Here is a 16,488-nt window from a genome sequence, read left to right as displayed (position 1 = left end):
AACACATGATCAAATTTCATGTAAATAGAAATGCAACTAGAAATTTATATAAAAGTTGGCAAACAATTTGAAAAATTGAAATAATAATACTATTTATATTAAATATGGAATACATAAAAGTTACAACAATATAAATTATATGACTATATTTTTATATCTGTATGAAAATTGGAATAATAATACAAGTAAAACAAATAGCACATAATTAAATTTCATATAAATAGATGTAACTAGAAATTTGCATAATAGTTGACAACAATTTATAAAATTGAAATAATACTAACACTAAGTCAACAAGGTGTTGGTGCGGTGATAAAAGTGTCAGCCAGCAGGTGCATGTAATCAATTAATAAAAAGAAATAGTAACACTATTTATATTAAATACAAGGGAAAACCGTATATTTAATAAAATAAATAGTAAATACAAGTGAAGATAATTTATATAAGCAATACATAACACCATTTATGACAAAACAATATTTATGTAACAAAAATTTATATAAAATTTTAAATAAAAATTCAAAACAAAATATAATAATAAAATAAATATGTAACAAACATATTAAAAATATTATTAAAAATTTCCTGTACATTGCACCGGTATAAAGTTAGGAATTAAAATACAACAACAGTAGCAAAAAAGGTGTTTTTGAGAACATTTTGGCCGAACCACTCTACGAAGTGGTTGTACATACAGCAGTACCCCCACAGTTTAGTTATAGATACAAACAAGGTACACTATCCTCCGTGTTCATCTTCTCACTTATTGTTCATTACATAGGTTATACATAGACTAGTTTTGTACTACATATGTTTTATATGTATGTACATCTTTTGCTGAGACACACACATTCTGTGCAGGAGGGTTTAGTTTTTCAAGACAATGGGAGCTTACTGTCAAGATTACCAAATGTTTGATAGCAATAACTACATGGGTCGGTTTTCACATGATCTAAGATTCTCCAAACACCTCTATGACAATGTTCATGGCAATATCTATGTTGACCCTGTATGTATTACTACTTCTCCTTTCTATTTCTGTTCTTTTTATATGCTGTCTATTTGTTTTCAGCCTTAATTTGCATTAAAAAAATGACCTTCTTTTTGTGGGTATAATCGAAAAAGTTTGGAAATTTATTTACCCCATGTGCTGGTTTTGAGACAATGTGGTAGCTTAAGTGGTTCATTTTGGAAATATTCAAGTTCTGTTCTTGTTTTCTTTAATTATTTCCTATATAATATAAATTAGAAAGGGTGTTTTTTTAATTGTATTGGAAATGAGGTTATTTAGAGTTCATTCTAATTTCTAAGATGATTAATGCTTTTGTTGCAGCTGTTTCTTAAGTTCATTGATACTGAGCAGTTCCAGAGGCAAGTTGTTGTCTTGAACACTATATCTTTCATTTTTCCTGTTTCTCTTAACAAGTTAGTTTTATGATGTGTCTTATTTGTTATTTCTTTTTATCAAAGTTAATGGATTTTTATGTATTGTTTGGTATTACTGCAGGCTTCGAGATCTTAAGCAACTTGGTAAGCTTCACAAGTTTCTCGTGGTTTCATTTTGTTTTCTTATTCTTGTTGTACATGGGCAGTACATATATTCATGCTACTCGCTTTTTCAAAAGAGAATACTTTGTAAACATTTGCCGTGTACTTTGCCTATGTTACCGTTATAATCGTATGATTTTCTACCAAGATGTCAACGTATTATGGTGATTTTGTAATAAAATATATCAACAGGATAAATGGCATCAAGTGCGGGTTTTCTAACCAACATATATCTAACATTAAATCGCCCTCCAATCTGATGGCCCTCTTATGTGCATGGATTATACAATTAAATTTAGAGTGTTTTCTTTCTTCTTTAAAGTCAATGTGTCATGTTTAACACTATAAATGTTAAATCAAATGTACTGTTAGGTTCTTCAATTAATTGGTGAATTTCTTCTTCTTACCTCCTTATCTTAAAAGTTGTCTCAGTAGTGATAAGTATATTAAGTAACTGGAAGAAAGATAGAACTCGTACAGTGAATCAACAACTAAATCGTTCATATAATAAAATTTCAAATCACAAATTTGATTAAATGTAATCTAATGTAAAATTTCAAATTATGACTTGTGTAAGAAGGAGATGAACTATCTTTAACTTATTCTATGGGTTTGTGTTTTTAGCCTTTGAATAAATATTCTAGACCAGTCTTGGTGCTGGCACAGTAATATGTTTATGAGTCAATCAACCTGAAAGTGAAATTGTGCTTGTAGATATGACAAAAGCCTTCTTCTTCCCTCTGGAAGACAATTCTTTTGTATATTCTTAATACTGTTAGCACCTGAAATAGTCTCTACCTTATTCTGTATTGAGTATATTTAAATATTAGACGTGGAACTTCACAAGTTCATTTCTAGCTTCAATATACATTATAAAGAAAACAAATAATACTTTGCGCTGTATTCTTTACACTGCCCTTCATCCCCATTATAGGATTTTTTTTTCCTTAATAACCACATCATCTTTACATTTCATTACATTTTATTTATATTCTGTAGAACATGAGCTTCAGAATTTGCTATATTCTTGTTTCCAAATTATAACTTTATAAGTGTTTCATATATTGTATTCCTAGTGACTGTAGCTTTTTTAGGTCTTGGATCATAGGATTTCGCCATTTAATAGTTTTCTTTGACTTTCAGTCTAATGGGACTGCAAAATTGGCTAAACAATATTCAGGATAATCACAAATTTAATTTTAAGTTAGATATAAAGATTTATGTTTTTCTGTAAATTATTTCTTGCCTTTTCGAGTATCTACTTCAGTGTGTGTGTGTATAAATTTATATAGAGCTCTTATAGGCATCATGACCAAATATGAGCCTGCCTTTGAGCATTTAGCAATAAAAATTTGTATTTGACCTGTGTTTCATCCTGTAGCACGCAAATTAGTCAGTTTTCACAACAGGTCCAGTTTATAAAGTATAACAACCACTAATATCTAACAAGGCGTTTTAACCATTTACTGGTGCAATATAATCAGAAATTTGTGTCATGAATTACGTCTGTGCCTGATCTTTATAATAAAGAAATTATTCCTGGTTAATTAGGTGCCACACACATGGTTTATCCAGGGGCTATGCATTCTAGATTTGAACATTCTCTAGGAGTTTATTGGCTTGCTGGAGAAGCTGTTCACAAACTAAAGGCTCAGCAAGTACATATTCTAGAATCAGTTTTACAGTACTCAGTTTTGAAAATCAGTGATTTTTTATTAATACTTCCAGCACTCTTACAGGGCTTGGAGCTTGATATAGATAACTTTGATGTGCAAACAGTGAAACTAGCAGGTAAGTGCATATAGAAGATATAAAACATACAAACATATATGACTTTCTTACTATTATACATCAGCATTCTCCTTTGACACCTTGACTTTGTCCTTGTACAATTTCTTTAAATTGTAGGACTTCTGCATGACATAGGCCATGGGCCTTTCAGTCACTTGTTTGAACGTGAGTTTCTTCCTCGTGTTATAAGGGGTTCCAAATGGTAAAGATTGAATCTCTGGATGCCTTTTTTCGTATCTTGTCAACTATGAGTTTATTTACAACCAATAACTGCAATCTATAGAAACATTCAAAATTATTTGGAAAATGTACCAGACTGAATTTAGTCAACCTTTTGTAATTGCATGTTAGTAACATGTAACATGATGCGAAATTGTCCGATGTTTTTATGTTATTGGACTAGCAAATGTACCAAGTAGTATCTGTTCTCTAAAAATTATTTATCACTTTTTGTAATTCTTTAGCTTTTTAAGTCATTTTAGTCACTTGCTTCGCTTGGTTTTTATCTATATTTGTTCTTCTCTAGAATTTTAAGTAATTTTATTCCAGGTCTCATGAGCAAATGTCGGTTGAGATGGTTGACTACATAGTTGATGAGCACAATATTGAAATTGAATCTGACACCATTAAAAGAGTTAAGGTGAGGAGATACTTTAGGTTTATCAATCATGGATTCCTTTTCTTTCCCTTTACTATTACAGTAACTAGGTGCCTCATCTAATCTAGTTTTTGAACTTCACCATTTTGTGCATTCAGATTGTTTTCACATTTACCCTCCATTCATCTATATATGAAAATCGTTATCCTGTTTTAGACCAATTTTGCTTCTTTTAGGATTAAATGTAGTTTCTGGAGAATTGTTTCTTTCTGGTTTTATAAGAATTTTTAATTAACATTTCCATGATTCTGAATGTGGTGCCATTCTAATGTGAGATGCACATGCTGTATGAGCATCTATATGGCGTCGATGGATATGGGAGGTGCAACAAGTTGCCTCTGTATAATGTGCTTAATCCCTTTAGTTGATTTTACAGTGTTGACTATGGCTACTTAAGCATTGTTTGGTGATCCGTTTCAACAAGTTATTGTCTAAAGGTCTAAAGCTTGTCTATACATGCATAATTTTTATGGATAAGCCTAATGTTCACCCAGAGTCTCTTAATATGTGTAATAAAATCTTGCAAGTGCAATGCTTAGTGAAGCATATTGGAGTATATGCTAATTTATAAGAGCAACTTGCTTACATCCTTTGCAGGAAATGATTCTTGCTAGTTCTGGATTTGCTTCAAAAAATGTAAGCTGTTATGTTTATATGGTTATTATAGTCAGAATTTTTTGATTTCTTATTCAAGAAACTTGAAATATTACTGTTTAGTCGATACTATATTTGAACAATATCAATTATTTATTGATCCCATTTATCTGCAGAGCACAAGGGAAAAAAAGTTCCTTTATGATATTGTCGCTAATGGTCGAACCGGAATTGATGTTGACAAGTAAGTCATAATTTTGATTTTATTGTTGTATATAGAGTGTTCGACACGCATTTTAAGGTTTTTATCTACTACAGGTACATAAATAATTTTAAAAACTTTTTTCGTTGGAATAAAAATTAAGTATTCACATTTTTATTTAAAAAAAGAAAATCTTAAAAATAAGTTATGGAACTATACTAGACAAGAGTCTTAAAATGCGTGTCGAACTTATCATTTCAAATGTTAAGAACCTATAGGGACGGAGGGAGTAGTAAATAATTGCTGCAATAATTGCTTGTGCTTTTTGACATGCTGGTTGTATAATATCATTCGTGATTGCCCGAGTTCAGTAGAGTTTAATCTATGAACATTGCTGCATTGATTGCTTGTGCTTTTTGACATGCAGGTTTGATTATATCATTCGTGATTGCCGAGCTTGTGGTCTAGGATGCAACTTTCAGTTTCAGAGGTTTTTTTAGTTGTCTTTAATATTTTTAGCAGATTGTAAACCATCAACACATATTATCAAACAAGAAATAAACATGGACTACTTTTAACACTTTCAGGTTAATGGAGACGATGAGAGTGATGGATGATGAAATTTGTTATCGTGCTAAGGATTGTTAGTATCATTCTAATTACTTACTCATCATACTTACTCACCATACTTATTCGTAGGACGTGTCTTTTTATCTACCTATATTGTCAGATCTTACTGTTCATAAGTTATTTGCGACTCGTGCTGATCTGTACCGGACAGTATATACTCATTCTAAAGTGAAGGTATGTCAATCATCCATATACTATATATTTCTTTATATAGTGTAACACGTCGGATTAATGATTATACAAAAGAAAATTTTACATTTGATAGGGTCTATCATTTTCAGGCAATTGAGCTAATGATAGTTGATGCTCTTGTGCAAGCAAATGATTATCTTGAAATTGCATCTCATATTCAGGATCCTTCACAATATTGGAAGGTACAGTCTTTATATAACAATGCTCACTGTTTGCTTTCACTGTGTCTTATACCTACAGCTTATATCTGTAACATATTTGTCGAAATGCAGTTGGATGACACGATAATTAAAACAATTGAGACAGCTCCAGTTCAGGAACTAAAGGAATCAAAGGAGTTGATCCTTCGTATCCGCAGAAGAGATCTATATCAGGTAACAAAATTCTCTGTAGAGATATTACGTGGAGTTTATTTATGCATGACTCTCCTTTCCAGTTTGAAACAAACATTAAAAATGGGGTTTCAGCATGCTGGAGGATTTGAAAATATTTTTATTGTACATTTTAAAATGCAGTTTTGTAATGAGTATTCTGTCCCCAAGGATAATATGGAAAATTTTAAAGATGTCACTGCACAAGATATTGTCTGCTCACAGGTACATTCAGAAATCTGCTAAAAACTTTCCATGTGTTTTTATGCATGTTTGGTCTTTTTATGGTGACAATTTTCTATGACTGGGACCATATGATATTCATCTTAACAGAAAAATGGAGGGACAATACTAAGAGAAGAGGATGTTGCTGTCAGCAACATCAGGATTGATCTGAGTCATGGAAGTAACAATCCTCTGGCATGGTATTTGTATTAAAACTGTAATACAAAAATCGATAGATTTATAATTTCTACACAGTCTTTACTCCTTTCAGTTGTTGGTGGACCGGTGGTGGTCGTCTTGTTTTTCTTTTCTCCTTGTTATTTATATCTACTTCTTTCATATTTTGTTAAAAGCTTGGACTTACCTGTTATATATTACTGACTGATTACCTCTGTTGTTTTGCATGTGATCTCTTCAAGCGTCAACTTTTTTAAGGTAAGGATTGTTAACCTAAATTTCAAATCTTCTGCAGTTGTATTAAGTCGATGCTTGCAATTTCATATATCATTCTCATGGCAGAGCATAGTTTTTTTGAAACCCCATTGCTCTCTCGATGAGACATTTGAAATCATAATGCTGTGAACAATAATATGCTAGCATTGCAATTCAGAGATGCCAGCTGTGTAAACACTCTCTCTATATGTAGATATTTACTGTGTACCTTATACAAACTCTCAATTTATAGTAATTTAAGGAGAATAACCCTGTTTTTGCTATTTTGTGCCTGCGATTATGTATAAAGCTAAGGTCATGTTTCACCTAAACTTGGTAGAACACATGATGTAGAGAGAATATTTATTGTTCACCTAATTATTTTGTATGTTTGGTGTGATATGTTTTTGGGCATGTTTTAGTCAAATGAAAGTTTTCGATTTCTGGTATAGAGATGATTGCTTATGAATTTGTGGATAACATACAATACAATTTCTGTGAATTATTTACATGAAGGTGCCTTAATCTTTTGATTATATAATTCTGCTAATTAATAATAATTGAACTAAACCAACAAGAAAATTACAAATTGCTAGGTCATACCCTAATGGCTAGAAGAGAGGAACAAGTTCCGTCTTAACCATTAGAAACCCAATATAATGCTAAGTACGTAGCAGACTAAAAAAAACTATGAAGATAATCTAGCAACTACAATTCCGAATAGCATGGAGATAATGGTGGGATCCTTTCACATCAATTTCTGAACCGATTGCAAGAGAAAAACTTTTCACTGAGTGGCTGTAGTGAGCTTTTTTATAGTGTCATGAATTTTGGCTAACTGAACCATTAAGCCTAGAATTTCGCTCAACCAAATAATGTGAAAACTAACCTCAATATAAGGATAATTCGGATGCATCTTTAAGTTCAATGGGCTAGCCACAGCGTTTGTACTCCAGTCATAGCTAAGAGTTTTTGGGCTGTATTGGAGAATGAATCTTGTAAACGGACAGTAAAGGGTAAATGTCTCGTGGTTTCTGGATGTAATCAGTGGAGAGTGCACTCTTAATCAGCTGTAAACCAAAAGAGTGGAGGTGATCTTTAGTTAGAAGGCTGTTCTTCAACCCAAGCCATAGAATGAAAGAACATTTTGGAATACAAAGAGAATGCCAATTAAGAGGCCAACCTTGGCCTGCCCCACTCCACATTCCACAAATTGATTGCAAGATGGTTGACAGCATCTTGCAAAGTTTAACATCCTTATGAGTTGTGAGACTATCCCAGAGAATAGAATCCTGCTGGTGAATAGTGACTTGACTTGCACAGCTTTGGAACTCGGTGGCTCAAGCATGGTTTGAGGATGGAAAGCCCAATTTTTATTATTCAGGGAAGTAGTTACAGGAGTGCAGGAGATCTATTCAACAATGGATCATGCCAAAGCAACCAATTAGAGTTGATACCAATATGGTAGGAGATTTGCTCTAGTGCCATCTGCTGAGGCTCCAGAATTTTCTCACAGCCTAAGAAGCTTGTTTGGTATAGGCATTGTCCAGATGGAACCCTAAAATCAAGATTGAGGTTGTATTTAGCTGTATAATGTGCTAGATTAGCAAAAGAAGAGCAACTTGATTACACTCTTCAAGGTTTCTCACACCCAACCCAACATTCAGATTTTGTCATACAAACATCAGCCCATGCTACCTTGTGCCTCTACAGGAGACAGAATTCACTCCACACCAAAGTCCAAAGAAACTTAGCAAAAATGGACTGTTTCTTTTGTTATTACTTTGAGAAGAAAAGGGGGGTGCACTAGTCCAAAGAAACTAAGCAAAAATGGGATGGATTTTCGACATTATTGGAGAGAATTTAAAATTAACCAACAGTAGGCATTTATACTAAGTATCTTCTTAAAATTTTCTACAAGCTTCCTAATACAAAGTCGTAAAATCATTAATCCTTAGTCAAATGGACAAAAACTACTGAAGAAAACTCCATCAATACTTTACTCATAGAAATGCTCATGTAGCCCTCAGGACCAAGCGATATCTGTATTAAAGTAGCAGCTGATTAATATTAAGGACTTAAAAAACAATATGGATAGCTGTCTCCAATTATTAGTCTTTTAGCTTAGATCTCTTTTTATCTTTCTATATTATGTATATAAACATACTATTTGCATACTATTGTATGGAATTATGCAAGTCATTTTTTTTTTGCAATTATGCAGCTTCTTACAATTGTCTCAATTATTTCAGGATTATGACAGCGATGACAAATTCCCTATATCTGATGATAAAATCAGCCACTTGCTGCCTACATCTTACCAGGATATGATAGTGAGGGTCTACTCCAAAAAGGCAGAGTTGGTATGTGGAAGACATGTGGAGTGTATTTGTTACAACTTGTTATACTCTATGCCATATAGTTACCGTAAATTTATCTTCTAATGATATTATATTTTTCTATATAAATAGGTCGGAGTAGTTTCTGAGGCTTTCGAAAATTTTCAGTGGAAAACATATGGCATTAAAGCACAAGTACATGCAACGCCCCAGAAGAAAAAAAGGCGTACATGAAGTATCTAGTGTCGTAAACACTTTTAGTTTGTAATATATATGCTTTTGCTTGATGTTAGTTGCTGTAGCATTTAAAGTGGTACTTTTTATGTCCATTACCCAGACCTCGATCCATTTGGGCTGGTTTCCAACTCCCCAAATCTCAACGTAAAATTATCTCTTGTAAAAGTGTAAATTTGGATAGTATGACCATTCAATTCATGAGATGATATCTTGATTAGTTTCATGTAGAATAAACTTTTTCATCTTGGTACTTGATCAAGATGTTGGTTACTTTGATTTGATGCATTCTTGTCAACCGTCTACATGGGGTATGTATACACTGGGTGCATCATGCATGTAAGACCTTGTCCCAAATTATTTGAAATGTAGAACATTAATGTAACTGTTGAACCTCTGGTACACCACAATCTTGAATCTTATCAAATTAATCCAAAAGGTTAGAAAAATCCTGTTTGATATCAGACTTCAAAAGGATACTGGCAAAAGAAAGATGGAGTAGAAGGTACAGAAGTTCTGTACAGTTCAGCCATTTTCCCCTCCATATATTTGGGTACTTGAGTTAATTCAATTATGGTTCTTGGCTGCAAATCTTGAACAATGACGGAAGTTGTACACTTGTCTAAGAACTTGGAATTCTCAAAAATGTTCTTTATAATATATATATTGTATACCTTTGTTATTTGAAGGAATGTTTCAATTGGCAATTATATAAAGGTTTCCATTCTGATATGGTACATATTAGACCTCTCTTGCCCGAAGATTATTTTCAGTCATGGACAAATTATTATGAAAATACTCATGTTTTGCAAACTTTATATGCCCCAGCATCTCGTGATCCTATGCATTGCTTGCCATCTCATTCAGTGATTTAGTTATTGCTTCGATAAACAAGACAAGCTTTGGTGGGTACATCAGTCAAGTCTGTGGTAGCCTACTTTTTTCAGGCAGAGTTTCCTGAAGCTTTGCTATCAGTAATTTGTTACGATAATTCCTTTAAATGTTTGGATTGGGACTTGGGTGTTATCCATAGAGAAACCCTGATTAGAAAACATAGATTGATTGGCTTCTATAATATGGAAACAGCCTTCCAGCTTCCTTGATAAGTTTGGTTGTATCAATCATTAAACAGACAATTTGAAGACTAATATCTTTAGGAATATCAGGCTACTTATTCAATTTGACAATCACTTAAATCTTTAGATGCTAGTGATCCTTCCTTTCTGTTGCCTGATACCTGAGACTTAAAAAAATGGAACCAGCAGACTGAAAACTAAAAAAGTAGATTACAAAAATAGAAATTGCAAATTTGGAAAGTTGGAATTCAATTAGCCTACACTTCAGTTATAGCTTAGTGTATCATCATGGCTTACCCTCGAAAGTTTTTTTAATAAACAAAATATTTAGATTACAGGAGAGGATTAGGATTAGTGCATGCCTGTGCAACTTCCAAAGTGAAGGTAAGTTCACTGTTATGATGCACCAAATTATAACTGGTGTTTCAATCAAAGATTATCTAAACCTTAACCTAAACCCAAAAAAATACATAGCATGGGGAACAAAATGTGATATCTATATAAATAAAAAAAATTGAAAAGTTTGGACTAGCCTTGTTTATTACATCTCAGTGTTAAATTGTGTAAATAGATCAATCATTTTCACTCTACAATACCGATTCTTTTAGAATGGATAAATCCAGTTCAGCAAAACCCAATTATACCATCTGTTTCTTTGAAATGAAACTCTGCCATCTTGAATATAGCATTAAAGCCTGTGGATTTACCCAGCAATCTTGTAGGTTGGATTGACAAGATTATCAAGGCCAGATACTACTTCAATTGACTCGATAACATCTCCAACTTTGAGATCTGCAAGGAAATCCTCATTTTCAGTAACATAGCCAAACACTGCATAGCGGCCATCCAATATATTTGCATTACTAGGCGTCAATTCACTTTCTTTCAATAGCCAAAATACTTGGCTTGAACCAGAATTATTCTCAAACTCCTGTAAAAGAGGGTAAAAATTTATATTATTAACTGAAAACATACCTAGTTAATATAAAATACTAGAATATATAATATACTTATCAAAGGAATAATTGGCACAATAAACTTACTTCTCTGGCCATCGCCATGGTTCCAAATGCATTAAATGGAAGTTTTGTCTGAGCCTTGTACAGACCTAGCTCCTGAAAATTGTGCAAATATCTGGTTAAACACAAATATAATTCATCGGGACAAGCATCACTGAAAGTATTTGTGGATGCTGCAGGACCTTCATGATAATGACAAATTAACAAACTTACTTCTAAAGTTGATTCATAAAACGGTGCTTTCTCTCCTTCCACCATTATCTCCAAAGGTATTGTCCGTGTTTTCTCTGTACTAGGGTCAATAAATCCCTCAGCAGGACCTTCAGGATCTCCTGTTTGGACTACAAAGCCGTCCGCTGCAATATAATACTTAAGTATATCATACTCTGAATTACACTTAAAAAGATTGTAGAATCAAAATAAAATTGTGGAGCGAAAACATTAAAGTATGGAACCTCTTTGGATCTCCATGCCATCATAAAAATGCCGCTTTACCAAATCAACAAAATTTCCGGCAGTTACTGGTGCATTATAGCCATCAAGTACTATGCGAAAGACACACTCATCTATGTTGGGATTGTCCTTCACCTTTACTTTCATATCCACAGCTGCTCTTCCCTTTAATAGAGGCATGCTTCGATATTCTTCAGGCACTTCATATGGAAAGCTATCCACCATGTCCTCTTCAACACTGCAGAAATCCAATGCCCCATGAAGATCTCAGCTGCAGTCAATGACAAGGGCTAAAATGAGAATAGGAGATGAACTTCAGAAGTCCTTCTCAACTTAAAGTGCTGCACTAGCCTAGTCCAGAAAAGGTGTGGCATCTCACTGCTAGTGCTACCCAACTGATATGTTTTAGTCTAGTAGTGTATTTTGAGGCATTGCAGCCAGATGACAAAACTTAATTTTTTAAGACATAAAGGGCTAATTGTGGCGGTATAATATATTTGCACACATGGATAGGGACGCTACACTCAGAACGTAATATATTGTGCACAAGTTCGTTTTTCAATCGAGCCAACCCCTGTAAACATGTTCGAAAATAACAGTCAAGTGGAGCGGCAAGTGCTTCGTACTCTCAAGGCGATGTGATTAATAACCTCTGATAGCTAAGATTAATCCTATTAAAATTAATATATCTTAAGCATTGCTGAAGTCTATAACATAAAAAGACCCAACAAGTAGAGCTACAAACGAACAGAGTCGAGCCGAGCTTAATTTATTTTTAAAAACGAGTCGAGCCGAGTTTAATAACCGAGCGGAAAGTGATGTTCAAGCTCAGCTCGTTTATAAACGAGTCGAGCTCGAGCTGAACACGAGTTTGTTCACGAACAACCGAACTGAGCCGAACTCGAGCCGAGTCGAGTCGTCCACTAATATTTTGAATATATTTTTCAATCGAATAACCTTAAATTATAATTTATAATTTTACAAGTTGTATCGAGATCAACTACTAGTTTTACCTTAAAATTATATATGCACACTCACACTTTACACTTATTTCTTAATCTAGCTATATCATTTTATTTTTCAAGATGATTATTAAAAATATATCCAACTTTATTCTAAATTTTTGAGACATTCATAACTTTATAAATCGTACATTACTTTTTAAAACGACGATGTCAAATTTTGTTTTATTTTATTGTTTTACTTAAATTTGGTTTATGTAAATTACAAGTTATTTAATGAAGTTTATGAAATATGAATAATTGAAGATGAATGTATCATGTTAACAATTTGATAGTTTACTTACGAATAATTGAAGATGAATGTATCATGTTAACAATTTGATAGTTTACTTACGAAAAAAATAAGTATTAAAATTAGAAAAATAAACAGAATCTCTAAAATAATTAAATTATTATTAAATGTTGAAAAAATGTACCAGTAAAAACATTTAAGTGATTAGTAATAATTTATTATTTATAATATATATAAACTTTATCCGAGCCGAGTCGAGTTACCGAGTTCGGGCTCCTCGAGCCGAGCCCGAACTAAACGAGCCGAGTCCGAGCCGAACAGGCAAAAAGTTCGGCTCGGCTCGTTTATTTATCCGAGTTCATTTTTATGTTCAAGACCAGCTCGTTTAAAAAAACGAACCGAGCCGAGTTCACTTAAACGAGCCGATCCCGAATTTTGTTCACGAACAACTCTGTTCATTTGCAGCCCTACCAACAAGAGGATTAAATTGTAGGAAACCATCTGCCACTACTAAGATTAGAACCGCCGATTCTACCCAACATGGTTCATCATTACTTCTCTACAAATTCAAGAACTAGGAGTAAGAAAGTAACATATTCACTCTACACAGCTTAGATGTTACTCAGTAGAATAAAATGTACTTGTACAAGCTATTTAACAGTTGTCTAAAAACTAGAAAGTAACACTTGAGCTAAATAGTTTCCTGTGTTCGAGGTTCTGTGTAATTTGATAAGAATTCGGCAACTGTAATAAGTCATCCAGAACTAACTTAAAGGTGTAGTTAAGGATTTATTACCCCTCCTATCTTTTTGTTAATAATCTTTATAATCGTTTTCTTTAAGCTGTAACTAGAGTTTAATTTCCAGCTCCAAACATTAATCGGAAATCATATTGTTCGACCTTAGCATTCGAAAGTGGTGCTCCTGCTCTAATTACAACTACCATTCAATAAGCATAGCATCAGTTTTTTTTTATTACATATGAAATTAAGAACTATGTTTAGTACATTAGCATGGACTGCAGTTTCTTACTCACCCGCCAACATATTGGAGTAGCTCTTTTTGTTTGCTTGCAACTGCATCCCGCTTCTTATCCTCCACAATTTTTTGGAGCTCATCCATTCCAACTTCTAGTTTGGCAAGTAATTCAATACCATGATCTTTCTTTGATTCTGCTAATCCCGAAATAATCAAACTCTTCCCCTGCTTTTCAGCCCGAGAAGCCTGCCTAACATTCTGCAAGTCCCAACGAAACTCTTACTTAATTTATCGTTTAATTAATTGTATATGAATAGTACACATATAGAAGTTTTTCTTACCCTTTCAACGGAATCAAGGGCCTTGACTCCAGCAATTTTAAGACTATCGGTGATATCTTCAAGGGGCTTCTGGACCTCTCTGATAGCTTTATTGTCAATAGGCAAACCGTAACGCAACAACGCTCCTGGATCCTTAATTGGGGGCCCGGATATTAACACAGCCAAATCAGGCAATGCTGCATTACTACTTGCATTGGCTAAACTCGGGCAACCCAATGTAGGCACCGCAGTTAACAAACCAACTGTCAACGCAATAGATATTGCACATTCCTTTAGCGGAATGAACCTATCTTTCTGCTCAAGAAATAAACATCTCATCACCATATGCATTAATAAGTCTAGCACATAGCATAAATTCACATACACACTAACAAGTACTTAACCAAGAATTCAAGAATTAAATTTATTTTTTAAACTCGACAAACCAATAAAGATATACAAAATGTGCTTATAAGTATATGAAATTAAACACATTATAATCAAAAAGCTTACATCTTTATTGGGGACATGAGAAGAGCATCGAGGCCTGGTCATCCGATTCGAAGACTTAAAAGCTAAAGAATTATCACCCGCAAAATGGTTAAATTTTGTGGGGTTTATAAAGGAGTGTGAAGTAGAAAAATGTAGAGGAGCAGAACATTGAGTAAAGATAATAGCTGCCATCAAAATACAAGATATTCAAAGCAAGAATAGGGTTTAAGTGAAAGAGGGAAAGTGGTAGATAAAAGGGGAAAGTTAAGACACTGAGATAAAGTAGTTGATATACAGACGGAGTGTCAGATATAAGTATAAGGAGATAAGGTTTTGAGGGTGTGTTGAAATGGAAATCACAATTTGCAGTCAACCTCACGCTTTAGATAAGATGGTTGGATAGATTTATACATACATACATGCATTATATATATGGGGTTTTTACACTGCGATGAACCAGGATCTACAGAGTACAAACTGCCCCAAAACAAAAACAGGGTGTCCATTTTTTATCTTAGAGCGCTCCTAACCTAGTATAATATCTACGTGTCACTTTATTTTACATAACATATAAAAAATGAAACACTCCAACATGTTAGGTCATATTTGTTGATTTTAAGCGATCATCTATAATACTCCACATATCTCCTGTATATATTAAACCTAATTTAGCCTAAATCTTATTCTAAATTTTGTTTATATATTTTTATAACATGTTTAAGGTTTGAATATATAATATTATAATATAAAAATGATATATATATCTTCATAATTATTATATGTATAAATATACTGCTTGTATTTTTATTTATAAAATAATAATATTATGTAATAATAACTGGTATAAAGCTATTTTATTGTTAACTAAATTTATAAAAATTATAATATATTAAGATATGTTTTAGTCATATATTTTATTTTATATGTAAGTAATGTTCATAATAATTACTCATTTTTATTTTATAATATTTACTTTAAAATATTAATTTAAAGATATAAATGTTATAATATTATAATAAATATCTTTTTATTAAATATATTATTTTATTTGCATTAATATGAAACATAATTAATTAAACTCCCTTTCAAAAAAAGAAATAATTAAATTTATTTTATTTATATATTTAATAAATAATAAAAAGAATAATATCATGAATATAGCTAATGATTATAACTAATGCCATTAGAGCAAAAAAGCTTACAGTTTTAAATGTTATCCTTGTAGATGCTCTTACTACATTAGTTCAACATTTGCAAAACAACTAAATAAATTCAATACAAATTTTAGCCTTACAACCGCTGCGGATCCTTATTAATATTTCATAGATTTTATATAAATATTTGTTTTTGACGGGATTTGAATCTAGAAACTTGGGCTATTCGCGGTATTTGAGTTGTGTATATTTATTTTAGAATTTGAATTTAATGGTTCTAATGATTTAATTATGAAAATCTGACCATGAGCGAGGATAATCAAACCAACCAAAAAAATACATATCAAATTATATCCCATTTCAATTTTTATAATTTAGTATTAGTTTTAGTATAGATAAATAGTGCATTCGTCCCGCATGAAAAAATAAACAAATTTATAAAAATATATAGTAGATGTATCTTTACCGCCCTTTACCTAAAAAAACATTACATATTTTAGACAAATATATAATATATTCCCCGACAT

The 16,488-nt window shown here is 32.6% G+C and overlaps 2 protein-coding genes and 1 long non-coding RNA gene across 4 annotated transcripts; 1 reads left to right on the top strand and 2 right to left on the bottom strand.

Moving 5' to 3' along the window:
• Positions 1 to 636: 636 nt before the first annotated feature.
• On the top strand, positions 637 to 9,564 carry LOC141718076 (uncharacterized). Of its 2 annotated transcripts, none has more exons than XM_074520437.1 (20): positions 637 to 733; positions 862 to 1,009; positions 1,334 to 1,371; positions 1,508 to 1,530; positions 3,124 to 3,206; positions 3,288 to 3,339; positions 3,457 to 3,541; positions 3,889 to 3,979; positions 4,595 to 4,633; positions 4,768 to 4,835; positions 5,221 to 5,283; positions 5,381 to 5,436; positions 5,524 to 5,597; positions 5,705 to 5,797; positions 5,888 to 5,989; positions 6,131 to 6,211; positions 6,320 to 6,411; positions 6,631 to 6,646; positions 8,896 to 9,006; positions 9,115 to 9,564. In XM_074520437.1, exons 2-20 carry the CDS (start codon positions 884 to 886, stop codon positions 9,214 to 9,216), a joined length of 1,395 nt encoding a protein of 464 aa, XP_074376538.1. In that variant the 5' UTR covers positions 637 to 733; positions 862 to 883; the 3' UTR covers positions 9,217 to 9,564. The 2 variants fall into 2 exon arrangements, with proteins under 2 accessions (XP_074376538.1, XP_074376537.1); XM_074520436.1 differs by having other exon boundaries at positions 3,100 to 3,206; positions 9,115 to 9,562.
• LOC141718077 (uncharacterized) lies at positions 7,102 to 8,640 on the bottom strand. Its single transcript, XR_012573903.1, has 2 exons — positions 7,827 to 8,640; positions 7,102 to 7,713 (listed from the first exon to the last, which is right to left on the bottom strand). It is a non-coding gene; the product is annotated as an uncharacterized LOC141718077 (long non-coding RNA).
• Positions 9,565 to 10,770: 1,206 nt separating the features above from the next.
• LOC141718075 (peptidyl-prolyl cis-trans isomerase CYP38, chloroplastic) lies at positions 10,771 to 15,187 on the bottom strand. The gene is made up of 7 exons (XM_074520435.1): positions 14,829 to 15,187; positions 14,337 to 14,630; positions 14,054 to 14,253; positions 11,767 to 12,002; positions 11,525 to 11,667; positions 11,336 to 11,407; positions 10,771 to 11,223 (listed from the first exon to the last, which is right to left on the bottom strand). Exons 1-7 carry the CDS (start codon positions 14,997 to 14,999, stop codon positions 10,996 to 10,998), a joined length of 1,344 nt encoding a protein of 447 aa, XP_074376536.1. The 5' UTR covers positions 15,000 to 15,187; the 3' UTR covers positions 10,771 to 10,995.
• Between the last annotated feature and the right edge of the window lie 1,301 nt (positions 15,188 to 16,488).

The sequence above is a fragment of the Apium graveolens genome, chromosome 4 (genome assembly GCF_009905375.1).
Source record: "Apium graveolens cultivar Ventura chromosome 4, ASM990537v1, whole genome shotgun sequence".
In the NCBI taxonomy this organism is placed as follows: Eukaryota; Viridiplantae; Streptophyta; class Magnoliopsida; order Apiales; family Apiaceae; genus Apium; species Apium graveolens.
This window is presented reverse-complemented; position numbering and strand designations above follow the sequence as displayed.

What these genes read in the sequence shown, in the direction of transcription:
- LOC141718076 (XM_074520436.1), top strand. Translation starts at nt 884, where the DNA reads ATGGGAGCTTACTGTCAAGATTACCAAATGTTTGATAGCAATAACTAC. An exon ending in GATACTGAGCAGTTCCAGAG is followed by an intron (nt 1,372 to 1,507) that starts GCAAGTTGTTGT and finishes GTATTACTGCAG; the next exon opens with GCTTCGAGATCTTAAGCAAC. An exon ending in ACAAACTAAAGGCTCAGCAA is followed by an intron (nt 3,207 to 3,287) that starts GTACATATTCTA and finishes GCACTCTTACAG; the next exon opens with GGCTTGGAGCTTGATATAGA.
- LOC141718075 (XM_074520435.1), bottom strand. Translation starts at nt 14,999, where the DNA reads ATGGCAGCTATTATCTTTACTCAATGTTCTGCTCCTCTACATTTTTCT. An exon ending in TGGCATGGAGATCCAAAGAG is followed by an intron (nt 11,668 to 11,766) that starts GTTCCATACTTT and finishes ATTATATTGCAG; the next exon opens with CGGACGGCTTTGTAGTCCAA. An exon ending in TTTATGAATCAACTTTAGAA is followed by an intron (nt 11,408 to 11,524) that starts GTAAGTTTGTTA and finishes CACAATTTTCAG; the next exon opens with GAGCTAGGTCTGTACAAGGC.